This window comes from Paramormyrops kingsleyae, chromosome 11 (assembly GCF_048594095.1).
Source record: "Paramormyrops kingsleyae isolate MSU_618 chromosome 11, PKINGS_0.4, whole genome shotgun sequence".
In the NCBI taxonomy this organism is placed as follows: Eukaryota; Metazoa; Chordata; class Actinopteri; order Osteoglossiformes; family Mormyridae; genus Paramormyrops; species Paramormyrops kingsleyae.
This window is the reverse complement of record NC_132807.1, coordinates 13,092,126-13,119,979: the sequence shown is the minus strand read 5'-3', so window position 1 is coordinate 13,119,979 and position 27,854 is coordinate 13,092,126. Positions and strand designations below refer to the sequence as shown.

Genomic DNA, 27,854 nt, shown 5'->3' with positions numbered 1-27,854 from the left:
CCCTGTCTGTGTCCTGTGACGGACTGGCATGCCATTCAGAGTGTCCCTGTCTCTGTCCTGTGACGGACTGGCATTCCATTCAGAGTGTCCCCTGTCTGTGTCCTGGGACGGACTGGCATGCCATTCAGAGTGTCCCCTGTCTGTGTCCTGTGACGGACTGGCATGCCATTCAGAGTGTCCCCTGTCTGTGTCCTGTGACGGACTGGCATGCCATTCAGAGTGTCCTCCGCCTGTGTCTGTGACGGACTGGCATGCCATTCAGAGTGTCCCTGTCTCTGTCCTGTGACGGACTGGCATGCCATTCAGAGTGTCCCGTCTCTGTCCTGTGACGGACTGGCATGCCATTCAGAGTGTCCCCTGTCTCTGTCCTGTGACGGACTGGCATGCCATTCAGAGTGTCCCCTGTCTGTGTCCTGTGACGGACTGGCATGCCATTCAGAGTGTCCCTGTCTGTATCCTGTGATGGACTGGCATGCCATTCAGAGTGTCCGTCTCTGTCCTGTGACGGACAGGGTGTCCCTGAATGATGTACCAAGAGCCCCTTCAGATAACAAAATCTGTGGATGCTTTGGTCCCTTATATAAAATAGTGTAGTACTTGCATATAAGCAATGCATATCCCCGCTTACACTTTAAATGATCTCTAGATCACTTATAACACCTGATGCAATGTAAATGCTACATAAATAGTTTTACTGTATTATTTCGGAAATAATGAGGAGAAAAAAAGTCTGAACATGTTCAGCACAGATGCAACCATCGTAGTACATATAGAAAATGTATTGTGTTAAACGGAGAAAAGATAAATTCATTCTTTTGTCTACCTACATGTCACTTCATTCATGTGGATTCAGCGTAGGGTTCAGCCTACGGCAAATTCAAGTTTTGATTTTTTCTGGTTTTTTTCCCCAGAATATATAGCTGAATCAGCAGATGTAGAACCCGCGCATTCAGAGGGCTGACTGTAGTTACACAGACGCCTGTGTGGAAGGATCATTATACACCACAGAAAACATGATCTTTAGAACAAGCAGGGTGGTCACCAAACTCCTCTGGGTAACATAACTGAAAAGTAAATATCGTCCACCACAAAGACTTAAAAGACAACAGCATTCTGTGCTTAAGATGCCTCAAAATACGAACTCTGTTCAATGGCAATGCCAGTATAATGAGTTCTAAAATCATATTCTGGTTGGCATTGATAATTTAACCATAAGCCATTAGCCAAACAATTGTTTTCCAGGATTAAAATGTTGTAAAAGGACCGCAGCCAATAATTACAGAGTGAATAGTGTCAGTTTTGCTGAAAGTTTTCAAGCAAAAACAGCAAAGAGAGCATAGCTCTTTCAGAGGGCCATGCTGTGTACATCCATGCCACAGCAGAAAGGCAAAGGTGTGCCGGTATGTGAAAAAGCTTCCTTCCCAGCTGCCGGAGCAGGATGGCATAAGGAAGTGCTCGCTATGAGATCCAGCCAGCAGATCTTCTGCTTCTGCTGCCGTTCCTCAGAACCACCCTTTCCAAGATGGGCTGAGGCAAGGCCGAGGTTTGGTTCCAACAGTGGTAGAGACCAAATCAGCCCTAAAACACCTGCCATAGCCCCAGCTCATGCCGTAGGCCACACAGGCGATCGCCTAGGGCGTCATTTCAAAAATACCTCTGGCTGCATTCCATGCCAATAGTTACTTACACTAGTTTTAATATTTCAGTACTTTTCTGAAACAGATGCCAACTAGCTAGTTTATAGGCAAACACCCTGTCCTACCGAAATGTTTTTAAAATAAATGACCTGACAAAATTTGTTTGCCTTGGGCACCAGAATGCCCAGGGCTGGCCCTGCCCCCTGAACACATACGCTACACCTACAATATTGTAGGGACATGTCCCTCCTGTCCATGCACAAATCTACACCCTAATGCCGAGGGGCGGCATGATTAGTCACCAGCTGTACGTCACTGGGATTCCCATGTGGTGATGCCCGGCACTGCCTACTGCCAGCCTATGCCATTACAGTGACAGGGCCCCGGCCAAGGACATCAGGACATATCTAGGGGACAACTAGGCATAACTAGGTGATCGTGGACACGTGTTGGAGTGCTGCTAATATTGTTTCCTTACTTCCTGAAATATTAAGATCCTACCATCCCGGTGACATGTCCTCTGGGAGTTCAGATGAGTGTCCACACTTACTAAACAAAGACAAACATCAAGATAAAGAATGATTCAGGTGCTGCGAATCATAACATCAGGTGCATTCAGTTTGGACATTAAGTTCTTATGTCATTTCAGGAACTACCTCCAATTTAAAAGTGAACTGCTTGAATTACTGCCACTTTAGTAATACCTAAAATGGGACAGTGACCTTTGAAACTTACTTAATGAGATAATAAAGACTGAACAAAGACAGATCATAATACATCCACAGGGTCTACTTTTTCCTTCCCATTTATCATTTCCAATCCCATATTAGATTTCAGAACACCCCAAAGACCACAGAGGTCTATATTCCTCCTCCAGCACCCTCCATCTGCCATGTGGAGGTTCCCAACTCTTCTCTCTGTTGCCATCACCAGGCTGAGCAGGTACCTGTGAGGCATATCCCAAGAAATGTTCTGCTTCAGGCCCTTGCTTCCAGCATCAAAAGGCTCCAGCAGATCCATAATGGTTAAGGGGAACATTTCCGGCAAACCTTGAGTCAACTCACTCGAAAGTCAAGGTTGACTAGGTGCTCATGTGTTATTCTTGTGAGTGACCATACATATCCCATGATGCAATATGTTTTTTTTGGGGAACCTGAGAAAGATGATGCGATTGGCCATGTTTTACAACTTCAGTAATGACAAGACCATGGTACTATTCTCTGTAGTATTTGGAGAGGAGCTTGGGACACTAGTTTCTTGCTCCATTTCCCCCATCCTCCCTGAAAAAAATCTAATTCAAGCTAAGATCAACCACAACACAGACTCCTGATAGATAATCAGATTTCTTAATTTCCAAAGTCCATATACAACTAGAAATTTTACGGGCACATATTTACAGGGGAAAATGCAATTACTTAGTATACAGTCATTTGACACGGTCCAGAATTTTCATTTTAACAAGTGCCAAATTGCTATACTTCCGCAAACCTAGCTACTGCAATATCGTTCCCTATAACACATGCATTTATTCAGCGCTTTAACTAGAATGAATAACAAAACACGATAACCAGCAGAAACGTATCACCACTCAGTGACTGACATTACAACCGATGATATGAGAAGAAGATGAAGTTCTCTGATTTAACCCAGTACTTCCACTGCCATCTACTGGACGTCTAAGTGCAGAATCTTAACACATCGAAAAAAGAAAAATCACCGCAATATAGGAATATAACAATAATCTTATCTCATCAGCCTTTCTGATTTCGTTTAACATATTACGATGGAGCACAGTTGTGTTTTTACCCTTGACGTTTACACTTGTAGGGCACCCTAACTTACGCGACTCTGGCACACGAAAAATACATTAAATACGATTAACAGACCACGCCCCCTTCACGAGAGAGCTGAACGCTTCGATTGGACTGTGCTTCTTTTTTGTGACGTAATTCCGTTTATCCGCAAGAAGAGGAAGTGACGTCAGGCAGAAGCCGCAGCGACTGATTTTACCTGTGAATAAACGAGGTTATTCCTTCATGCGGCAAAATGTCTATGTCCACTTTTCAGAAGGTTACACTTTTCTCGTGCATCGTCCTCTGTGTCTCCCTTCTCCTACCTAAAATTCTTTTATCTAAAGGAAAAAAGGATGTAGGGCAACAAGATGGTAAGGTGATGGATGTTTTATTTTCTGTGATGGATGTTTCTTATTAAATGTAAGTGTTCTGTAATTTTTTTGTTTTGGATTTATATTTCAAGTTATTTAGCTAATAAATGGCAATGTCAAAATAAATTTTTGTAAATTTGGTAGAACTACTGCAAGTTTGCATTACGATTTTTCTTTAGAGCAATTTTTATCATAAATTGTTATGAATAGTCTGAAATTATCATCAAATGGGTAAGAAATTTCTATATATGTGTATCTCTTTAACAGTGAATTTGTTGTGCTTGATGATTATGCATTTTGTGTCAACTTTTGTGCATTTTTGTTATGCATGTGTTATGCATTTTGCGCATTTGTTATGCAACTTGTGTCATTGCATTGTGTTGGTATTTTGCCTTTTTATGTTGTGGGTTTTTGTTACGTCATTTATTTTTCAATAAAGTCCAACATAATTATAATTTTTGTTGATGTTTCTGTTTATTCGATCTAATTTCTCCTGTCACCGTCCTGCTAGGTTTCATCTTTATACCCTAATATATACAGAAAATTGACTTAGAAGTACTGAATTTCATTTCATTTGCACATTTGTCTCTTAAACTTCCCTCTCTACCTACTGGTATGTGGTATGAATAAATGAAGTTAGGGGATAAAATTAATTATAATACAGTGTTTGCTATATTAGATTAAAAACTATATAGCAGATCCTGGAATGTACAGAATGCCATAGAAGTAGAGAAGTTATACACTATACAGTGCAGCAGGGTGTCTTTCTGATACTCACATATGGAAAATTTATGATCCGAGTTCATTTGAAGTGCATTGAAATTCGATGTCTGTTCCCATTGCTAGCTGGACCTGGACATTTTCCTCCCATGATGCAACGGCAGCAGATGTCAGATGGCCAAGCCCAGTGGGGCATAAGGCCACCCAGCAGCAAAGCCTACAATCCTGATGGCCTTACCAAGGGCAAGGGTGTGGGGACAGTGGGCAGGGGTGGGGGTGGGGGTGCGGGTGGGGGTGGAGGAAAATCCAACCTCATGGGGCGAATAATTCCAATATATGGGTTCGGAATCCTCCTTTACATCCTCTACATCCTCTTCAAGGTGAGCTTTTTTCATGTGGCCTGTATGGGTGTGTTGCAGTTTAATCATGAAAATGAGGCAATTGCATGTGATTTGTGGTGTTTACTGTAGGAATATACTTCAAATGGTGCTAATCTCACTTCTGTGGCTCAATTTCATATATACTTTAATGATCTCACATTCAGACTTCAGAACCATTGCCCCGATTACTCAGGCAGCACTGTTATTCATGGAGAAACTAGGACTAAAGTTCAAAAGCGGGTTTTGGGGGAAACCCTGTCATTTATAATCTGACATGTCAGAAAGTTTTCTGGTCTATCTGTGAAAAGCAGTTGTCCTTAAAAATGGCCTGCGAAAGTACTGTTATTACTAAATGGCTTTTATATAAATGTTTTCATTTCCTTTCATAAAATGTCAGTGTATTTGTCGGATGTGCAATTCTATTTTAAATACGTACATCTGCAGTAAAAATGATTTCTTTCACAGATAACATCTAAGAGTAAAAATGTCAAAGCAGAAACCAGATTTCCTGCCCAGAAATCAGAGAATACGAAAAGAAAAATAAGTAAGTACAAATGCACATATTCAGCTAATGACAGGATGTTTCGGGTCAGACCTGAAGTAATGCATTCATGAGCACTTTTATTGATTCTAGCTGTGACATCTTCCAGGATAATGAGGCCTGTGACTGAGTGCGCATTGCCAGACCCTCTACAATGTAAAATGCCACAGTCAGATGCAAGCAAGCCCGCTAATGAAGAGCAATGGTTCTTTGCCATTTGGCAGCTTCCTTCTGTCAATCACTTCCTTGTAATTTTTCGGTCATTGTTCAGGCCTAATTCTTCTTGTAGAGCTCCCTTCCTTGTCAGACTCCTGCAGCACATATCTGTATCTATGGCCAAAACAAGTCCCTCAGATAAGGTAGATTAAGATTAAGATCCCGTCTAATTCTCTGGGAGCTTTTTCCGGGTCTTTCTTAGACCTGGATTAGCCCACTAAGTAACATTGTATCAGCCCTGGGCCTTCTAGTACCAATTACCTTGTGTCTTTTGGCTCAGCACAAAGAAGTTTACTTCTGCTTCATTCATCAAATGGAGGCCAAAGGGAGAGAAGAACAAATATGATGGCATTGTAAGGGTTCAAATGTGAATCTCTCATTTTTGAGAATCTCATGAAATTCTTTACGCTTTTCTCTATGTACATATATCCAGAATTAAACACAACACTTTGTGCAAAGACCTTAAGATCCCACCATTCACTTTGACCCTATTTCATTTGTAAATTATTCACCCATAGTATGTGAAGGATGCAGTATTTTTGTGTGTTAAAGTAGATCAGTGAATGTTTATATCAATAAAACATGCGATTGCTGGGGTGAAGTGAGGGGTGTGGTCCTGAAGAGCCAGCGGCCTGGCTGAAGTACGCAGAGCTGGTCAGAGAGCGCCGGGCTCTTCCAGGAGAGCTGAAAGTCTCGCCCCCGGCCTGCAGCCTCAGGAACGCCTAACTGCAGCGTCTCTTCTAGCCGATTATGAGCTGGCCCAGCTACAGGAGAAGCTGAAGGAGACAGAGGAGGTGATGGAGAAGATAGTGTCAAATGCGGGTGACAGTCCTGACAGGTAATCCTGCCTTATTCACAGCTGCGGGGTGCCCCGCGCTGCGGTATCAGATATGACCAGTCGGAATGGCAAATTCAATTCACCTTGTGATTAATCTGTGTTAAATCCTCATGAACACTAAAATTATGCAACTCCTTTTTCTATAATAACCCACTTCAGTATCTCCATTTATTCTTTAACAAAAAGATGATATATATTGACTTGAAACTGAAACAGTCTTTGCATGTTTTAAAGTAATCTAAGATTAAAATTGTCCATCTTTTTTCCTGTAATTGTACTACTTAAACTGCGAATCGAGTATTTAATTATTTAAAGGTTTTAAATTGCTAACTATTGTTATGGCCTATCTTAAATTGAGACACTAATGCTGAAATTACAAAAGCAGTAAAATGTAATATATACCAATTGCTAAATACCAATTACCAGCTAAAATGTAGCTTAGCCTGAAGAAATTATTTGTGGGGTGAGCTTGTTCTATTAGAAGTGCATCAATAGTAAAGTAATACAATTACTGAGTGAAGAAGCTGTGATTGTAAGTGGCTGACGCTGACTCATGTAGGGCACAGAGAGCGGCAGTGCAGAGTGACAGAAGCTGGCCAGCCTCCCCCACCCTGCTCTCTCTCCATCACAGGGTCAGGAGCGTCACAGCAGAACATGAGGAGAGGCTGCTGCACCAGTTGAAGGAGATCACCAGGGTGATGCGGGAGGGCAAGCTGGTGGAGGGCGTCTCCCTGGGGAGCCAGCTCGAGGAGTGGGAAGGTACAACCTGAGGAGACGGCAGGGGCGTGGTGGTCAAATGACTATCATTTTTAGCTGAAGGTCGCAAATTCAAGATGCAGCAGAGGAAATGCAGTAATATCTCAGAAGAAGAATCTGATTTGCTATAACAAATATTTAACCTTAAAAATGTACAGATACAGCCTGTCGCTCCCTGTACAGCCATCTGTTTATATCAGATAAACAGTATTTTTTGCTGCTTAAGTAAAACCCATGGTTTATGTTTCTGTGATATACTGTTTCATTTGTAGCATCAATTCCTATCATTTCAGCCCAATCTGTTTTAGTGCTCTGGCACATAGTTAAAGGGTGTGACTTGTTGTTTTCTTAAAATAATTCATCTTTGCAGTAGTGATTGGAGGTTGTGACTGTCACAGGATGTGACAATCACAGATAATGCTGCAGTTTACCACATTTGTTTTTTCTTATCCCCCAAGCTCTACTCAAAAGCAGAAAAATGAGCTTTCTTACTTCCATTAAAATGTCATCTAAACGATTTACTCACTGAAGGGCAGCATCAGCTAGGAGTGGGTAGGGGAAGAGCTCCGCCTTTCGCATACAGTAGCAACATGCTCCAAATCTCAGCGCACAGTTAGACACTAACTTTGTTGAATTAAAAATTAATGTAATGCTTCAAAAAGAGCCAGATCAGATGTCCACAAACTGATGGGATAACAGCTGCTGATTCGCCCTGATCGAGGGCAGGTCTTATAAGACTTGTGAGTTACACTAATAGTTAAACATGCTAATTAAAATCTGCACAGAGGACAGATAACTTAGCTTGTCCCTTAAGAAAGTCAGTGACCTGTCTTTATTCCATGTAACTGAAATGGTTGACATTGCACCTCCCCCCCCTCCGGCCTGCACAGATGACCCTGAAGAGGTTTACCCTCCATACACCAAGGCTTCCTGCAGAACGAGGTACGGCAACATCAGGATGGGGGAGCGAACTGCTGAGGACCTTGCTGAGGGGGTGGGCAAAGTGATGGAGGAGGCGGAGCTAGAGGGAGAGCTCCGCCTACCCAGGCTTTTCACTCAGGACTCACTGGACGAATGGGAGGAGGTGGAACGGGTGGAAGTGAGGGGCCACTGGCCACACAGCACGAAGCAGGTAGGTCAGAGGGGGGGTGCAGAAGACTGCAGCAAGGAGGGGGCGGAGCCAGTGGTGAAGGCGGAGAGGATGAGCTTCTGCAGTGCAGGCTGCGATGGTGACTACTCGCAGGACGAGGCGGACGGCCTCCCACACACATCCGACTCTGAAGACACAGATGGCTTCAGCAAATCGGAGATCACTGCGGAACTGGGGTTTGGCGTGATCCGGAAGCGAGGCAAACGGGAGGCCGAGTGACAGGCAGAAACAGCGGCACTGCCAGGCATCTTCCGGGATGTCCCATCCTGCTCTGGCACGATCCTGATTCTCCTCTCCACGTACTTACGCATGCTTGTCCCCGGCCACAGATTGCAGGCTGTTCCCTTCACACGTGTATGTTTCTGTCCGCTGAGAGTCAGAGTAGCGCTCTTGATGATCCAAAGACGCAGAGGACTCAGCAATGCTCTCGTTTTTAAAGATTTTCCTGAATACAGTTTTCCCATTGAGGGAACCATCCTGCTGTGTTAACACTATAACAAAATCCAAAGAGTTTTAAGGCCCAGCAAGAACTAGACATTTTAGATAGATATATTCAAATGCAAACTTTCACTTTAGCATGAAGTGTACTGTATGTAGTACGGTTCAGTGATGAACTGGCATCCCATCCAGGGTGTTGCCCTGCCTTGTGCCCTATGCTGCCTGCGACAGGCCCCACAGCCCTGACGGCGGGGGAAGATCGGTGAATGGATGGATTGACCTAATACAGTTTTACATGTCAGAGTAAACTACTTTGTTCTAACAAACTTCAGAATATTCTGGCAACTCAACAGAATAAATTTTATTTCTGTATTCATACAGATTTTATTCTGAACAAACACTGGAAGGCACACTCTCACACACATAACACACTCCATTAAAGGCAATTTGATCTTCCCCACAAAAACACAAATGACCAGGATTTTGCTACATTTCAAATAGTTTATCTCAAAACAATAAATCATATAAACACTTAAAGACATCACAGCTTCTGTGAAAGACCAGAGTTGATAATAAAAGGACAAAAAACAATGTAAAAATAAACCCCCCCATGGATATTCTTCGCTGTGTTTGATTTGCTTGAATTGTGAAGGGACAGAAAAATACAGCCTTCATATCTTCTGGATTTTGCATTTTTGACTGGTTAAAAGTGTATACAGTACATTACGTTAACAGGGTAATCAATTCATCTTTGAATTAGCATTCTGAGGGTTGAGTCATGTTAGCATGTTTAGATGGTAAGAGAATATGGCATGGAAATAATATGCAATTTAATCAAAAAAATACTGTGAAAAATTCATTGGTCTTTGCTGACTTTTGGGCCTCGTGACTAAGCTGGAAAGGAGGCGTTGCACTTCTGTTGACCTCCCTGCTGACACTGGATGCTGGCTCTCAGTGATAGATTTTAGAATGCAGTTAAATGCAGTTAGTGGAGGTTTATGTGAAAATGCCACCAGGACAGATTATCAATCAAGAGATAAGAACTGACAAGCATTCAGAAAAAGCAAACGCGATAGATTGGCGGCTTCTGCTGATGTGACAAATCCTGATATATACCCTAATGGCTGGGCTGACTTCAGGTTTAATATTCACATGGAGCTGCCTTATCTGGGAAACACTGTGGTTTCGTTTCATTTTAGAGAAATGGGAAAACAGCTGTGTGATTCAAATGTTAGTGGGCAAATATTGAAATGTTGATATAATTTTATGCTTCCAGTTTTAGGACAAGTTCAACGTGTGAAGTAAAATGCAGTGACTGCCACCAGGGCTGCTGGGAAACAAAAAGCACCCACCTCACTGGCAGTGATGCAAATAATACCCTTGTGCTGTAAAACCACACATGGCGTCTAACTCAATAGACGGCCGACGAATACCTCATTGTGTAATGCAAACGTGAGACAAAACGCTGGAACCCCGACTCCAAAGGCACAACATTTACACGGAACATGTAGAAAGTTCTGCAGCCAGTAGACTTTTGGCAGGTCACACCACAACCACGCGTGAGCGTGAGTGTGAGGGTGAGTTTGAGGACACCGTGCTGTAATGACTCAGTGGTTGGCATTTCAACACTTCAAGTCCTGGGTTCTTTCTTTTTTAATCTGTATACATCATATATATACCAACTACAAGTGCAATGCGGTACACTGATGCAAAATTTGGCCTTTCATTGAGTCAGAAGTGTAGGTGTGACCCACCTGGTTGCAGTATGTTTTTAGTATTTTTAGTTGTTTTAGTGTAACTCTCAAACTCTTAAAGAGCCTCATGCTTCATGTAAGGGTGCATTAAGTTGCTGCAGGGGATGAGAGTTAGTACATATGCGGTCCGTAGAAGTAAATTCAGGTTATGGGAACTACAATGTTAACACATTACTCTGCTACATACACTTGTGTTCATTCACATTTAATCCGACGAGTGAGAAAAGTTAGCTATCTGGCCCTATAGGACTCGTGGAACATGTTCACATGGCTGATCAGAACATGGAGATGTTCCACAGGTCTGTCTCATGCAGAGAAGCCAGCCAGGGCTAGTGTTTCTTCTGCCTCTCCATCGTGTTCTTGGGAAATAAGAGTTCTTTCCGAGGCAGTAGGGAGGGTCGGGAGTCCAGGGCTCCTGCGCTAGGAGAGCGTGCCCTACTCACACCCTACTCACAGGCCAGCTTGCTGTCGAAGCTGGAGAGCGCGATAGCGAAGGCCTGCAGGGCACACATTGGGTAGCTGTAGTCCATGGTGAAGATGTCCTCCGCCACTCGGCCGAACTGCATCACGATGTAGTCGGCTGTGGAAAAACCAGATTCTCCATGACTGACATGATTATTAATAAACGGGTCCAATAGACAGTATAGACCCGAGGAGAGAGTGGGTTCTGCTTGTGTGTGAAAAAAGTGAGTGAATAGCAGAATTACTATCATTACAGAAAACTAAAATTAAAACTGATAGAAGACATTTTCATAAACTGAATATGAAAATAAAAAACTACAAATATTGCTTCCATAACTACCTGAAATAAAATAACATGCATGAAATACTTAACCATTTTTAATACTATTTAGCAACAGTAATGAACTGTTAATGTTTAACCAATACATGGAACATTTTTTGAGCATTGTGAGAACATGTTACGGACAGGCATGATGAAAGGGGGATGGATCATAAAGCAGCTCCAAGAAATGCAGGTTTTATTTAACAGAAGCAAACTCAAAACACAAGGGATGGCAAGGGGTCAAAACAACACTGATCAAACAGAAATAAAGGCAGGGAACGACACAGGAAAATTACAAAACAGGGAAAACTACATCACGGGGAATCAGCAGAACCACAGACGGAAACAGCTACACAGGGATTCAGCCACAGTGAACTAACAAGGAACAGAACAGAAGCAGGCACTTAAATACACAACTAACAGGGTGTGACGCTGGACAGGTGAAAAGCATAACTCAACCTATCAAAAGGACTCAGGGCAATAAGGAACTGGAGGGGTGAATTACAATTAAACAGCACTAGAGACTGGAGAACATTAACAAAGGTTAACTACACTTGGAGAGAATAGAACACGAGAACCACCAAACATAATAAAGCAAGGCACAGGCAAGGTGAACCATAAACAGAAACACAAAGACGCTGGATCTGAACACACGACCAAAGGGAGGCCAACCTCCAAGCCACATGCTCAGCCCACTGAGTCCCGTGGCAGCACTGGAGAACAGGGGAAACACACAAGGCCAACGCCAAGCGGGAAAATAGCACACAGGACAGGGCCAGATGGGACGGACCCTGACAGGACGATAGTACATAATGTGCTCTGTGAAGAACGGATACAGAAAATAGCTGTACGACTTTCAGCCTATCCCTATTAAAACTATCAAAACTCAAACTGAAAGTAAAATATATAAAACTATGCAGAAATGCGTCTTTAAAATAAAAAACAATACAAACTAATAAAACTACACTGAAAACAAACTAAAAATAAACTGGATTGCAAAAGACATTTGAAAATAATATAAAATTAAAATTCAAAACTATAACAATGGTGGATAATCACAGAAATGTTTATAAGTGTAGTGAGCTTTTACCCAAACTGCCTTTTCATTTGTGCACCTTTATACAGGTGGAAGTTTTATTTGAATGATGCAGTTTAATGGCTCCATTCAGTGGCCCTGCAACCCAGCGCGACTCCTGAAAAAATTTCCAGTTACAGGTACTGTCCTTTGCCAGGTCCCTCACCCACTCACATCTATTGTCCCAGGATATCTACCCTGACGTTCCCTTAGCCTTGACAGTACTCACGGTCGTTGTTGTGGATGATCTGGAAATTCTTCACGGAGGCCTGAGTCACTCGACCGTGGAAGTTGAGCACGTAGGACTGTGTGTCGTCATTCCACACTGGGGTCTTGTTATGCAGCTCTATCACACTCTCTGTGTTCTTGTTCTGCCATCGTGCCAGAAGGGACTCATGGTCCTGGGATGGGGGGTGAGGGGGTTACTCACATTCAGGGTTACACGTGGCACAGATTTGGGGAAATTTGGCTACAGCCCCCTCACGCAAAAACAGAAGCTCACTCACGTTGCAAGGCCGCACTGACACTCTCTCATGGTCCATGTTCATTCCAGGAATGATGACACTCATTTTGCGAGGTCCTTTGAAACCCAAAACATTTGTTTCCTAAAATGGAGATTTGTAAATTAAAGATAAAAACACAGATCTGTACTTTAACTAAGACAAACCTTTGGGGAAAAAGATAATATAACATAGGCAATAAAAGTAACAAATATTTACGTATTTTAAATTACTGTGCTAGTATTCATTTAATATAGTACTGTGGTACTGTAAGCAGGAGCCCATTGAGTTTGCCTCCTGCTATTTCCTGTCTGAACAATAGGTGTCTCCCCATCACATCCCATCTCTCTCTCCAGCTCAGATACTGGACATCAACTCCCTGTGGAAGCTATCTCTGATAAGTTGGCTGTGCAGTGCTTTTTGCTTATTTCTGTGCGTGTGAAGCAGACTGACAAGCCAATAAGCGAAGGCTATGAGCCGAGAACACTTTTCAGGAGGGAAACTGTGTCAGCGGAAGCTTCCGGAAAGGATACTCACGTAGCAGATCGCTGCCAGCTCCTGCCTCAGACTGCCGGCCTCTACGCCTGAGGCTGTCTTCCCTGGATTCTTGCCGCTGTCATAAACCATGAACTTGGTGCCCATCAGGTTCGACCTGCAAATATAAAACAACCCACAGCTGCGGGTGTGATCTATGAAATGCACAACGATCTGTAACCTGCAATATGACCTGCAGGACAAACTAGTCCAGCGCTGTGCTGACTATGGACACATCCTGCCTGGAAGCCATCTGCTCTCAGTCGGTAATTATGATAAGAGGCTGCGCAGTAACACCCTATTAGCAGGGAAGATCCCACACCCTAATGCTTCTGCCTCAGTACAGCGTCTGCTGCCCCCTTCTGATAAATCATGGCACTACAATCTTATTCATGACATTTCAATACCTCATTAAGAGCTTGGCTTTACAGAACTCCACAAAACTAATATGGTGATTCAAAGCTATTTCCCTTCTGTTTAAAGTTTAAAAACAAGATTAACAATATTCTACAAAAATGTACCCTCTGCACCGCTGGGAATGAAATTACAGTTAGTTCTCCTAGCAATCTTTATTAATGTTGGGGCTGAACTTTGGCTGCATATTTATATGCAGCTCTATTCACATTTGGGCGCAGGGCCAAAGCAGCTCGCTCCCACCTCAGCTTCCCAATGAAGCTCTCTCCATCTCGAGACAGATCCGTGGGGTCGACAGAGATGAGGTAATTAGACGTCTTGCTCTTCTTTCGTTTCCTTCCAGCTAACAGGAACACCTATTTCGCCAACAGGCCCCCAGTAAACGTGGAAAAATAGAATTTCACAGTAAATACCAAAAAAAGACAAAGGGGCATTTTTGAATATGACATAAAATCAGTCTAAATCTTATGTCTAATAATCCATGCAAATAATTCCTTTGGCAATACATCTCCTTACACAAAATGCAACTAGTCAAAATGAAAAACCTAATAATTTCAAACCACTGGTAAATATCAAACATTAGGCAAACATATCACAGTGCAATATGTCCCATTGTGAGCATAACCTTGCTGTATATGTTTATAAAGATTTACGGTCTTTAAATGTCGGATATGTCCTACAAAGAAAGATCTCCAGGGGAGTTTTATAAACCCTACAGCTAGTGCCTGAGCAAAGCAGTGGAGGCGTTCTGCCCTCGACGTTTGGCTCCTGCTGTCTGTGTGCAAAGGGCAGCACTGCGCTGACCTTCTTGCCGTCTTCCCGCTCCAGGTGGAGGTAGTAGGTGGGGTACATGCCCCGGTCCATTCCCTTCTTATCGCGCGTGATCCTGCACTTGACGGTGACGGCCTGAGGGGCTGGCCTCAGGGAGAACTCCTGCAGGTCACCCACATCGACGGGAGGCTGGCCGGTCAGCGGGCTGGATGCTGAGGCCACGTCCTGCTGGGAGGGAGGGTCACGCGGTCAGGGGGTCATGTGGAGAAACGCCGCTGATGTTCAAACAAGGCACTGGAGTTACAGCCCCGTCTTTAGCCTTCATTACCACCACTCAAGACTGATGTCTCTAATTTGCCAGTGTGACACACTAATTGCACCAGAACCTGGAATTAATTCCATGTAGAAAAGCTGAGGTTACTACCAGATAACGCCACTCCAAGCTACAGAGACACTGGAGTCTATTTCAAAACCACAGAAGATCCAATTATGACACTTTTGTCTCATCAGAGCTTTGGGGTGAAGAATCCCATCTACAGATCAAAGTCTGGACCCTTGCAATCCCCCGGAGATCAAATCATTGGCTTTTTTATAGAGGCAATATTCACATGGCATGTACCAACAGCGATAATAATCATTTTTGGGTCTTTGATTGTGAATGTGAGAACAGCAAAGACCTTGATTACCATTTGTAGTATTTTAGCAGGCAATTATATATCAACTTACAGAGACTTAGTGCTGAAAATCTTTCTTTTTCATCATGCAAGTTCTTAATTTACAATATGGGAAGCCAACAGGCAGTAAATTAGGTACAGACAATTTAACACAGAATGGCTGAAATTAATGACATTTAGAGTCATTAAAAAAGAGTGACAGGCATGCGAGTCCTTTTTAAAGCGTAGTTATAGATTAGAAATTAAGATCGGCTTGCAGATTGAGTCTGCCTGGGGACTGATGGGCTCAGCGGCACATGCTGTAGGGCCTCCTTATCAAGGCTGCAGTGAGTGGCAGGATGGGACTGTGAGATACGGGGGGCAGGCCTGCAAGGCAGAATGGCGGTGGCTTTTCAGATGTATTCCACAGAGTGGCATTACATCAGAAGGATGGCATTTTAGCGCATGGCATCCGTCCATCCATCCATATTCAAGCTACTTATCCAGGACAGGCAAGCAGTGAGCCTGGAGGCAGAGGAACCTGAACAGGATTCAAGTCCACTGAAAGGCAAACACTATGGGAAACTCAGAGAAGGTACTTTAACTAAATTGTCTTTGGACAGTGGGAGGCAACAGAGAGCGTAGCTCTGGGATTCAATCCCCAGCGCGGGTGGTTTGCGGTGATGGTGCTTCTGCCTGCATCACCCTGCATCAACTGAGACATGCAAAACATCATATTCAAAAGGCAGAGTATTGGTTATGGAAATGGAAAAGCTAGCCAATGGAATCTAATGAATGAGGGGACATTTTGGTAATATATGGATCCTCATCTGAACAGGGCAAGAGGTTATGGCTCTGTTTGATGTTATTTAGCCACTATGTATAGTACCTTGTTGGATTTCCTGCTAGTCGCTGAACCAGGTCTGGTGTTGCTGTTGAGCTGGGAGGAAGAGGAACTGTCTTCGTCCTCATCATCCTCTTCTTCGTCAAAATTCATACTACTTGAAGTACCTTTGCAGGTAGAGGACATTGGTAAAAACACACACCTCCCATATGTAACAAACCCTCTAAGTTTATGTAAGACAATTTTACTGCCAAGCCCTGAGCACCAGGAGCTGGAGGGGAATATGGCGACACACCTGCCCCCCCCTGGCCAAGTGACGGGGGAAAGAGGGGCCAGGCGACAGACGGAGGTCTCAGTGCACCATGGGAGCCAATCACCACGTCACATATCATTAACTGCTGAACTGGTGAATCACCTGCACCGCTAATTAACCAGAGGCATATTTGTGTGTGAAGGATGGGACGAGGGGAAGCCGGCTGGGGCCAAGCCGAGCGTGGAGTTAGAGTGTGATATTACTGCAGCAGGGTGTCATGGGAAATGACTGCGGAGAGAGAGACTTTCAATACTGAGGTCACGAGGTCATGTTGTTCATGCAGCGCCATGCTGTTTACAGGGGTCTTCCCATTTTTATAAATGCACCCCACAGCTAATCAGTGCATCTACCCCATCTCTGGTGTGGCTTCACGCTGCGCTGCCTCTATCGGGTACCTTTCTTCAGCATGGTCACCCTCAGGTCCTGCTTGGCATGGTGCTGCCCGCCGGCCAAAGCTCCGCCCCCGCTGCCATCCCCAGACGGCTGGCTGACCGTCAGGATCTGGATTTGGCTGGCCAGGTCCACCGCATCATCGCCTGGGCCTTCGCTTCCTGTCGGACAGGTAAATCCACCCGCCCCCAAGGACCAGCCTCGTCAGCCAATCAGGTTTTGGTTACACTGTCATCATTCATGTGTAAATGCATACAGCTATTCTCACACAGGGTTATATATAGAGAGACCTTCCATTTCCCCTTTGCTCTACCCACTGACAGAAATGTCTCTGTTTAATAAGATGTGATTCATCACTTTCCTCTGCAGTGCTTCTGTTTAGTAATATGTTTAATCACTGGTCGCAGGTGTACGTCTCTTTAACCATCCCCGTGGTGGTTCTAAAAACCCCATCTTGCTCTCTGTGACAGACACAGGACCCCCGGCACCGTTAGGGCCCTGGAGCAGACGGGGTTAAGTGCCTGCTGAAGGGCCCAGTGGGGATATGATTACGCTATAATGCATCACATGATCTATCATCCATCTTTCTATCATCTATCTATTGTCATACATCATCTACGATGCATCTATACCTTCATAATGCATTATAATGGCCGGTATAAGAATTAACCATTACAACATCTTCTATTGGCAGGCATAAGGCATTATAGTGTTGATTATAATATTTCATAAGCTCTCATTTCTAATGCATAAGAAGTACATTCATAAAGCAGTACAAAGCATCCTTAATTCTTATACCGACCATTATAAGGCATTATGAAGATATCTACAGTATAGTGCATTATCGGGGGGTTTTCAGACTGGAGGGAGGGGCAGACTAGGGCCAGACTAGTCACAATGGTTGAAATGGGCTAATATTTTGCCAAGCAGCACGTTTTGCAGACCGTGAACATTATCCATTAACCATCCATTAACAATGAAGTTGGCGACACACCACAATCGACTAATCGACTGATCGACGGGTTGGTTTATAGAATTAAATGCTCCATATTTCATATTTATTTTTTTGTTGAGGGGTGATGACTGGGTGGCCAAGTATTCACGAGACGGAACACGGCCACCCCTTGCCACCCCTTAGATCCGGCCCTGTGCTGCATTATAGATGACAGCTTCACTAAAGTGCTACCAGATTCTCTTCTGTTCTCCAAAACGTTACTGATCTTGTTGGATGGCTAGAAAAATTCAGCTTTGGTTCCCAAACCTCTCCTCAGGGGCATCCCAGCCATCTTTGTTAAATTTCACCAACAGCTCATTTAATTCATTAGCTTAATGAGTGAATTAACTTCAAGAAGTATTGATTACCCAAACAAGGTGTGCTAGTGGGTTTAGTTCAACAAATACATGGACACACTGAATGGTAACTGGAAGGTTACTGTCATTTACAGCGGGCGGCTCCTGGCCTGCCAGCCCTCAGCTCTGATTAGGTGTCTCCATCACGGAGCCCAAAACACCATCCTTAATGATGACATCAGCATCCTCAACATGCTCTCATCAAGGCAAATTAGCCATCGAGTCATTAGAGCCGGGACGACGCCCTCTTGTTCTTTAAAGCTGCTGAAATTATGCAGGTAGGTTGAAATTATGCCGGCCCTGAGCGGCCTGCTTCCCGCCCTGAACGGCCTGCTTCCCGCCCGCGGGAGCTGCTCTGCTGTGAGCCTTCGCTGACTCGTGCCGCCTGTCCTCGCCAATGACTCGAGGCAGTTCCTAATGATGCTGTGAGTACCCTGCGGCTCGCCGGCAGTTCTGACCCCGTGCCGCTTCATGAGGTTCCCATGTCCTCCCACATGTGGCAGAGCACGGGCACTGATGCGTTCGGAGGCCTGCTGGGCGCTTCACGCCCTCCTAACCTCTGTGTTTCCCCCTTCTTTCCTTCTTCCCGCTGCTGGACTGTGGCGTGGAAGCAGCGGCCCGGGACTTTTTGGAGGAGAGGGGGGCCTGCGAGTCTCCTGTCGAGTTCCCCTCCTCGTGTTCAGCCTCTTGTACTAGGAGGAGCGAGGGAGTCAGAGGAGGAGGTGGAGAGAGAGTCCAGAAGAGAAGAAGAGACACTGTGAAGTTAAGCAGCTACTTTGAGGACGGAAGAAGCATCAAGCCTGTCTGTCCACCTGTCTGTCTATCTACCTGCCTCCCCATCGGACCATGGACCCTCTTGCCTGCAGTCAGATTGAGCAGGCCGCTTAATCCAGCTGCACACCTATAAGCGTGGCACTGCGGGGGCTACATGAGGGGACCAGCAGGGTCCCGGGTGCTGCTGTCCTGCCACACCCATCCCCAGTGCCTTGACGTGAAAGTCCATCTCACCAGTGATCATGTCAAACAAGAGGCGGAGGGAGAGAAGCGATCGATTAATCATGTTGGTGTGGAAATAGCGCAGCGAGGTTGGGGACAGCGCAGAGCCAGACAGATCGACTGTTTGCTTCTTAAATGTCAGAGCGCTGATCTCTGGCTTTTCCAAGAGGCGGCACTTCACACCAGGGGAATCCAGCCATTCTGTCTGCCAGACCTAAACCGGGAATGGACTCCAAAGCCTCAACTGAGAGCGGCTCAGCCATCTGCGTGTCCTTATCCTGACACGCCGTGCCAATACCGGGCCGGCGTCAGGCGTTTTCAGCCCTCTCGCTACTCTGTGCTCAGCTATTGAAACCTCACAGCAGTCAGTAAGTCAGCCTGCGTGACATGCAATTCAGACCTCGCTGTGACTAAGCCTATTCAGCTTCAGTTTAAAGGTATTTTTCTTGATCTATATGGAGAATCAACATTCTGAAAAACAATTTCATGACTGTTAAAAAAAAAAAGAACAGAGTGTGTCTGGCCATTCTGTAAAACATCAGTGACATAGGGTGAACATAAAAACAAACTGTGCCTAAAAATAGTTCTCACCACGGAGGTGGGTAAACAGGATGTACTTCATGTGGGGCGTGTGAATGAAGCAGAGATGGCAAGCTGGTCTGCAGTAACCTGACAGTGAACCGTTCCCTTAGAGTTGCTAGTTTGAGTTTCCAAAGGGGCTCGCAGTTGTATCTCGCTCCAGTGAAATATCCGGCTGTACTGATGGTTAAATACAAATAAGGCCGATGGGAGACGTTCAAGGGAATCCATTGTGGCCGATCTGCGTTAAACTCACAGGCTGCCAGGAAATGTAGCAGGTGAACAAGCTGGCATGCTTTCGCCGGGAGTCGGAGGGTATAAATCAGCCAGGGTATCCTGCCAGCGGGACCACAGAGGCTCCGCTAATCTGCCGAGTGTCTGTCGCTTTCTGGTCACGCGGCAGTGGTGGCTGGGCCTGCCTGTGCTTAGCCCCGCAGAAGGTGATTAGTTGCATTCAAGGTGGGCTTCATATGAATAGAGCTAGCGAGTGTAAGGCCATGTCTGACGAAGAAACGGAAATGAATAAAACTGGAGAGAGACAGTGTGTGGGGGGGGGGGGGGCCTTCCATCCCTACCAGCCACCACAATCAGCAGAGCGCTTTTCATCTGCACTTTGTTCTCATTCATCAAATCCCTGCCATCCACAAAAAAAAGGAACCTGCACACAGCAGTTCAGCCATCCATATATCCACCGACCATCTTCCATTTCTGTTGATTCTAGGAGTGTGAGCCTACAGCCCATTCCAGTGAGCATCACAGGATTATTTTTAGTGCTACTCTAACGCAATCTACAGGTAACCAAACCCTGGATGTTTGTGTGTTTTATACACTGCCCAGCCAAAAAAAAAAGTTGCCATTTGAATTTTTCGTAGGACCGCCTTTAACATCTCACCCTTTATTTTCATCCATTGCATTCATTTCTCACCGAGATCCTGTATTGACAAGTGAGTTGAACCTCCATAAAGCCTCCTTCAGCACATGCCAAGGACCATCAATGAGGTTATGGTCACAACTCTGTGGTGGCCAAGTCATGCATGAAAATGATTCCATGCTCCCTGAACCACTCTTTGAGAATTCAAACCCAATGAATCTTGGCATTCTTGTCCAGGAATATGCCCATGCCAACAGGGAAGAAAAAATCCATTGATGGTGGATGGAGGTGTAACCTGGCCATTCAGTAGATTCAGGTACTCAGCAGACTTCACTTTATTGCTGCATAATGTTGCTGAGCTGTAATAATGATCCAGTCATTGGCTCTTAAGTATTTGCTGATATAAATTCAAATGGCGACTTTCTTTTTGACCAGGCAGTGTATAAATGCAGCTTTACTTTAACTGCCTGGTCATTTGCCCTCTCATAGCCATCGTGTCATATTTCAGTGAGGGCTTTCCAGATGGGAGCCCAGATTTTGTCTTGGACGATGAAAACCTGCTCTTGCACATCCCTTAGCAGCTGTCAGGAACGCAAGCCAATGGCGGCGGGATAGGAAGTCAGTGACCCCTAAATTAAGACTGCCCGAAAGTCGAAACAGTGGCGCAGTTCATCACTCACAGCCTAAATTGTTTTTCCCTCTCCCTCGTGGGTGAAATTGCCCTTCGGCACGAATCAGCTTCAAAGCTGATTCGCCCGCAAGCATCAGATGGTGCCGTTCATGCAGTCAGGACAGTGGGACCCCATTCAGGCTAGACTCCTCTCCTGGAAATGGAGGTTTGAAGGCTGGATGGTGTCCCACGTGGCCGAGGACTTTGCCATTTTCCTCTCTTCTCTAAGACACCGGAAATGTCGTGGCCCGTCGCAGCACATTCAGTGCACACCATTCGGGGCTCACAGCTGTGCACTCTGACATCAACATGCATTCAGAATGCGAGGATGGATGGAACTGGGGGCTTCCCCAAATACAGAAACGAGATCAGAACCTTCATCAGCAGAATCAATCACGGTTAGATTGAGGAGCTTCTCAGAGCTTTCCCTTAGCAGATTAGCAGATTAGCGGATGTTGCCCACACATCTCCTCCAGTACGGCGGCATTTCCATGGCCAGTAAACAGAAATATGCTGGGTTAAGAAACCTGTTTTGATCAGGAAACTTCTCAGCCTTCTGAAACATCACCATTCCCCATTCTCATCTATTGTTAAAGACCAGAAGCTTATTAGGGTCACAACAGCTGCCTGTTACCGTGGTAAATGGTGCTGCTGTTGCTGCTGAGGTATGACTCCACCAGTGGTGCCTGCTCCTCGCTCTGCTTGGTCCTGCGGACGCGTGAGCGGCCGTCCGCATTGGCTTGCACCATCAGGGGCTCTTGTCGCTTCTTCTTCTGCTTCTGCTCCAGCAAGGCACGCTGCAACACACACAGACACACACACACACGTGCACATAAAGAGACACACACACAATCTCCTGTTATTATTCTCAAACACTGTAGGCAGTACACTGAAAGACATTCTCTGCTTTTAAACATAATTTGATATTCTCCGTCTGAATAATCATCTTCATACTCATCTTCATTATTATTGTTTTTTTCCTTATTTTTAGGATGCATCTAAATATCTGACTACAGACACATTCAAAATACAGTGCCAAAGGATAACTGCACGTGTGCTACCTCCTCCTTAGCTGCATTACCAAACCTTTATATGTTTATATAAACAGAAATGCACAGAACTGGTACGCAAGTTCACCTATAAAAGTGATATGTGCGACAATCAATTGTTGTAACAGAGAAAATGTGCACTTATTTTATGTGCATTTGCACTAATATTACAAGAAATTATCGTGCATTTTAACCTTTATATGCTAATTCGTACTTTGTGTTATGAAGATTAAAATGCAGAGCAATTTCTTGTCATATCAGTGCAAATGCACATAAAATAAGTATGCATTTGCTATGTTACATACGCTGCACATATCGCTTTTATTTTGAACGTGTAAATGTGTACCAGTTATGTGCTTCCCTGCATATAAAAACATAATGAGTGTAGAGAGAGACCAGAACTGCAGGATGTCTGTCATGCAGCACAGCAAATCACTCCACAGGAAGGATCACTGCTTTCCTTTCTGAGGCCTCACGTCAGACTCACATTCATCTCCATAGAAGCAAACATCATTTTGATGCAGAACCACATACTTACATTACATTTTATTTATCATTTTTATTAAGCATGGTCAGTCAGTTCCAGGAGCAATTGGGGTTAAGGGTCTGGTTCAAGGGCCTAATACTAAAATGACTCTGTGACCCAGGGACCTTCGAAACACAGGCACAGAGCCCTAACCCACTGATCCACACACCACCCACTGACACGCTCAAGCTCAAGGCCAAGGCCAAACTTCCTCACAGGGCACCTACAGAGCACAGCCCAACCAGAATCAGCCAAGTCCTTAAGACACCAAACTGACCCGGAGACCTTCTGGCCCTATTCTGAGTATTGTACACTGCGTTCTTACTCCATAACCATAACCAGTTCTGCTGCACCCATACAGTGGATGTGGGATACGTGAACAAAAGCGTGATCAGGAAAGCGGGCGGCTTCCACAGCCAGCGGCATGCTGGGAAAAAGCACACGGGGTGTACGTGTGTCACCTCTTCCGTCTCGTCCATTTCACAGTAGCTCCTGGCCCTGCTGCAAGGGACACAATGTTCTCTCCCCCCTCCCAAAAAAAAAAGCCTTGACGTCAATAGAATAGTAACAGCATTTTGCTTCCAGCTTAAAAGAATTACTATGTTAATTATAGATGGTACTTTTCGGTTTTGAGAAATGGGAAATATAACAAAAGCACAACTAGAACAGTAAGCTCTCAACAACTCTTACTGTGCTTAATTCTAGTGAAACCTTTCCAGAGAATGGCTTTGATGTCGCACAGCAGGGCTCTTCAAGTGAATTAACATCTTTGCACATGCTTGGAGAGCCCTGTCAGGTCTCACTGTGGGGCTTTTAAAGACAGCTCGTGAAAGGTTATCATTCAAAGCAAACAATGATTCAATATGCAAACCCAATGGCTCTCCCCATTGTAAAAACCACCCCAGATAGGGGATTAAACCATGAGAAGACAAGCCCTCCAGCACCTGTCTGTCCCAGAGCCACTGAAACAGCCTGTTAAGCAGCTTTTCCACACGCCATCGGTTCTTCTACTCACACAGGGCTTGAGCTCACATCCATCCTCTTCCACTTATTCTTGCCACATTGCCACACCCATCAAATCTTGCAGAACTTGCCAAAGAGAGATCATCTTGAATTCCAGTGCAATGGGTTGCCTTATGATGATGTTCAGAATGATGCTGCATCACATCTCAGTAAAATGGTTATATTTCAGTAATGAAGTGTCCATGGAAGACCCACAAGAAGATTTAAAAGATCATCAAACAGGTCACAATTCTCTTCTACCAATTTCAACACGGTTTGCTCTGACCATGAGGAGTAACAGGTCACAGGAGATTTATCTAACTCTTTTTCCCATTTTCAGTTTTCCAGTCTTTCTGATGGCCTTTCATTGTGTTTTGCAGTCTAACCATTCTAGATCTCAGATGGGCTAAATTCATACTGCTGTTACCAAAATCCCTGTCAACATGTGATCATGTGAAGTATGAAGGATAATTTGGAGATAAATGGCTATATTTGCTGTTTAGCACAACAGAACAAAGTGCATTTTACATCATTCCCTTCACATTCAATCAAGACAAACTCACCAAAAGAAGAAATGGCAAGAAAAGATTTATTTTTATCTTGATTAGGGTTAGCATTAGCTACCTGCTTCCCACTCAGGTGTAAATGATGAACCACATGTCCAATGATCTGGCATCGGTGCCCCAATATCTACAAAGTCGGCTGTGCTGCCCCCTGAATCAGAATCAGAATACTTTACTTGCCAAGTGCCAGATGTGCAAAGAACTGATCTTAGCGCAAATGACAGCATAGAAAATATGATTCCCCTTCCCCCAAGATAAATACAACAAAAGACATGTAAAATGTATATATAGACAAACCTTAAAACACAATTATGTTAAAAAACATGTGCAAATAAGCTGTTAAAGTGAAGATGCGTAGTGTGCCTGATAAGTTATACACAGTCAAATTATAATTTTATATGGTAAGTACCGCTAAAATGGCCAGTTAGTCATGGATGAGGGCTGTAAGGGTTTTGCACTGGAGAAAAGACGCAGCGATTAGTCCATGTCTTTAGGGCTCTTATTCTCAGGATTCATCTCTCCTGTTTCCACATCCATGTTGAGTACAGGTATTCGCTGAGTATAACCAGCAGCCTGTGATGCTCTCTACACACTGCACAATGTGTTGCAGTTCAGAGTGTGCTGATGCAGAGCCAAACCAGACGGAGGATGTGATCTGATGCCTGAATCAATTATGGCTGTGTAGGACTGAACCGGCAGTGCCAGTGACAGCTAGAATTTAAGGTGTTCCAAGAAAGAACATGTTCAGCTCCAGACTGTTCACGCCTCACCATGACACCAGTTGACTTACTTTCTAGCAGTGAGTGGACTTACTGGGTTTTTTTCACCATGATGGTGTCGTCTGCAAATTTGCGACGCCATTGGTATATAATGAGTACAGAAATGGAGACAATGCTCATGTTGATCTCTTCCTTAGCGAAACAGTTTCCCAAAATCAGCTGAGAACCAGGGTTTGTTGTTGTTGTACCTACTGTAGGCTTTCCTTGGGATGCAGGTCTCCTTGCAAAAACTGATGTAAGAGGTGACTGCGTCAGCATGATCATCCACGTTGTCAGAAGTTCTTGGGAAAATGTCCCAGTCAGTGGAGTCTGAGTTTCTACAGCTTCAGTAGACTATATTCTCAATTTAGCTTCACATTTAGCAGCTTCTTCCTGTGAGGGGGGCATGCATCATTGCTTGCTACACCCTCACTGATATTATAGGTGCTTACAACCTTGCAAGTCAGCAAAGCATGTTTTGGTTCCTGGATATAGCATCAAACAGAGCCTTTCCTGGAGATTGACTTTGTGTCCTATCATTTTTTGCGGTTTCCTACCCATTTGGAGATCAAAAGATTTGTTTCGTGTGCTTACACGAAAAAAAGGAAAGGTGCAAGTTTTCACAGCTCCAAGTAATTCCCAGGATGTCCATCAGAGGGCAGCACCTTGATTTCTTTAGGAGATTGCCTAGCTTTCCAGAAGGTTCCAAAAATTTGATCAGCTCCTTCTTCCTACCCCATGAACTCTCTGGTTTTCACCTGTGTCTTGTGTTCTCAAAGTTTCCTTTGAACATTTTTTTCTAATAAAAATTCCTAGTTTTAATATACTTTTCCTGTGCTGCCTGTCTGCATGTGTGCTCAAACTAGAACAGAACCTGCTAGCGTAGAAACTTCTGGCAGTGAGCCTTGGGGTATGCTCACAGCAAGACTCAGCCAGTCATGAGCAGAGCAGATGCAGACCCGCTTTGTGCAGCTTTTGCTAGCCAGGGTGCACTGCTTGGAGTCCAACAGCTCCATAAATTGCTGAATCCATGACCCAGATAACAGAGGCAATCAAAATTCTCATAGCCTGGATTACTGCCGCTTATAACAATAGGCTCAGTCCCAGCTTTGCCAAGCAGTGGAGATCCATCTGAGTGAAGTTCCATCTTGGAGCTGAACCTCTCTGCACCATAGTGCCTTGATAGAAGACCTGAATTTCTGATTCAGTGTTTGCTCATTTTTGAATTGTGGCCATCTATGTCTCAGCCTATATCATCTGTGTGTCCATGGGTCATGCATTAGAGTGGATTACAGTAGTTTAGGAGCAACTATGACCAGTGTGAAGCAGCTTTACAACCTTCACGAATGCAAGTTCATGACCACCCTGTAGGTGGCCAGAAGGCTGCTTGATGACTGAGCCAATGTTCCATAGCTGAATATGCTATTGATTTTAGAGCACTGGCAGCTGAGAGTCAGTGAGACACTAAGGCACTTCACACTGCAGCCTTTGAGGGAGTTAAAGATGAGCTAGCCATCTGAAATTGGGGCTGCAATCTGAAGGATGTAATCTCTTCTGCTATTTATACAGAAACTGACAGATATATCAGAAGCTGCATCTGACAGACATCATTTATGCTCATACATCAGCCTTGCCCTCCTGCTTAGAAATCATACAACTGGGGTCTTCTTATCTGACCAAGGAATAGAGAAATAGTTGGATGTGAGAGGACAGGTGACTTTACCATGCAACTAAAGGACATCTCTGTACCCATTGCCCAGAGCTCAGAGTAAATCACAAAGCTCACTAGAGGTGCAACCTGAGCAGTGCACCATCTGCTCCATACCTCCATGTGCTTATCTGCAGGTGCCCACCATGGCTCGGGCAACAGAAAACTTGGATGCGACTTTAGCACAGATAATAGGTTATTTTTTCCAAAGAATGTCTGACCCCATTCTTAGAAAATGCAACAGTTGACTGGTTTATTGGGTTGATGAATGTTAAATCAAAGCAATAAACCATTGTGTTTGATCATAGGGACTTCTCATGTAGAGGACATGGTATAATCATCTTGAGTCTCCACAAATCTCCTACTATTCTTAGATATCCCTAGTTGAATAAATAAGTCCCAGTTCTCCCCTACAACTGGGGTTATATGAAGGTGGGGCGCTCTTGTCTTTCCTTGAGTGTGGCCGCTCCTTTTACTGGGATCCGCTCCTGTAGTTCCACATTCTGACAATCACCCTCCTGATCCAAGCTGTTTAAAATCATAATATTATGACCTGGCATGAAAGCCCATTCCTCATTGCCCCTGGTCATACATCGGAATGGATTTCATCATTATTTTAGTGTTTCGCCTGCAAAAACCACTCATCCAGGAATGAAGTCCTAGTTTGGACAGAAAATGCCCACAATCACTTGATGTCTACATCCACAGGGACTGCAGGTTTTGAATTCCAGTTTGGCTTTAAGCACCCTCTGCTCCCCAGTCAGCAGGCATCTGTGGCTGGGCCATTCACTGAGGCTCTTGTCTTCCTGTGCAGAATGGCTTGGGCAGCTCATGTCCGTGTTTCTGTGCACCAGCAAGGACAGGCCAACAGGCAATGCAGGGTGGGCTTCCTGTTAAGACTGTCCATAGA

General features: G+C 44.5%; 2 protein-coding genes across 8 annotated transcripts in view; one reads left to right on the top strand and one right to left on the bottom strand.

Annotated features, from left to right (window-relative positions):
* Positions 1-3,617: 3,617 nt before the first annotated feature.
* Positions 3,618-9,460, top strand: ric3b (RIC3 acetylcholine receptor chaperone b). Its single transcript, XM_023807101.2, has 6 exons — positions 3,618-3,801; positions 4,648-4,901; positions 5,367-5,445; positions 6,403-6,496; positions 7,128-7,255; positions 8,143-9,460. Exons 1-6 carry the CDS (start codon positions 3,684-3,686, stop codon positions 8,619-8,621), a joined length of 1,152 nt encoding a protein of 383 aa, XP_023662869.2. The 5' UTR covers positions 3,618-3,683; the 3' UTR covers positions 8,622-9,460.
* The window catches only part of LOC111841360 (tubby protein homolog), a 42,632-nt gene continuing 23,964 nt past the window's right edge, over positions 9,187-27,854 (bottom strand). For 5 of the 7 annotated variants that reach the window (XM_023807058.2, XM_023807083.2, XM_023807077.2 and 2 more), the window contains 10 exons: positions 21,973-22,135; positions 18,780-18,914; positions 16,878-17,033; positions 16,215-16,336; positions 14,706-14,900; positions 14,145-14,257; positions 13,491-13,605; positions 12,960-13,058; positions 12,683-12,854; positions 9,187-11,174 (listed from right to left, as the gene is read on the bottom strand). In XM_023807058.2, the coding sequence (XP_023662826.2) occupies positions 11,041-11,174; positions 12,683-12,854; positions 12,960-13,058; positions 13,491-13,605; positions 14,145-14,257; positions 14,706-14,900; positions 16,215-16,336; positions 16,878-17,033; positions 18,780-18,914; positions 21,973-22,135 (1,404 nt within the window). In that variant the 3' untranslated portion in view covers positions 9,187-11,040. The remainder of the gene's footprint in view (positions 11,175-12,682; positions 12,855-12,959; positions 13,059-13,490; positions 13,606-14,144; positions 14,258-14,705; positions 14,901-16,214; positions 16,337-16,877; positions 17,034-18,779; positions 18,915-21,972; positions 22,136-27,854) is intronic. The other 2 variants (XM_023807067.2, XM_023807090.2) reach the window with 1 other exon arrangement.

Excerpts from the sequence above, each read along its gene's own strand:
- ric3b (XM_023807101.2), top strand. The coding sequence starts at position 3,684 with ATGTCTATGTCCACTTTTCAGAAGGTTACACTTTTCTCGTGCATCGTC. Across the intron at positions 4,902-5,366 it reads TCCTCTACATCCTCTTCAAG|ATAACATCTAAGAGTAAAAA; the intron begins GTGAGCTTTTTT and ends TTTCTTTCACAG. Across the intron at positions 5,446-6,402 it reads GAATACGAAAAGAAAAATAA|CCGATTATGAGCTGGCCCAG; the intron begins GTAAGTACAAAT and ends CGTCTCTTCTAG.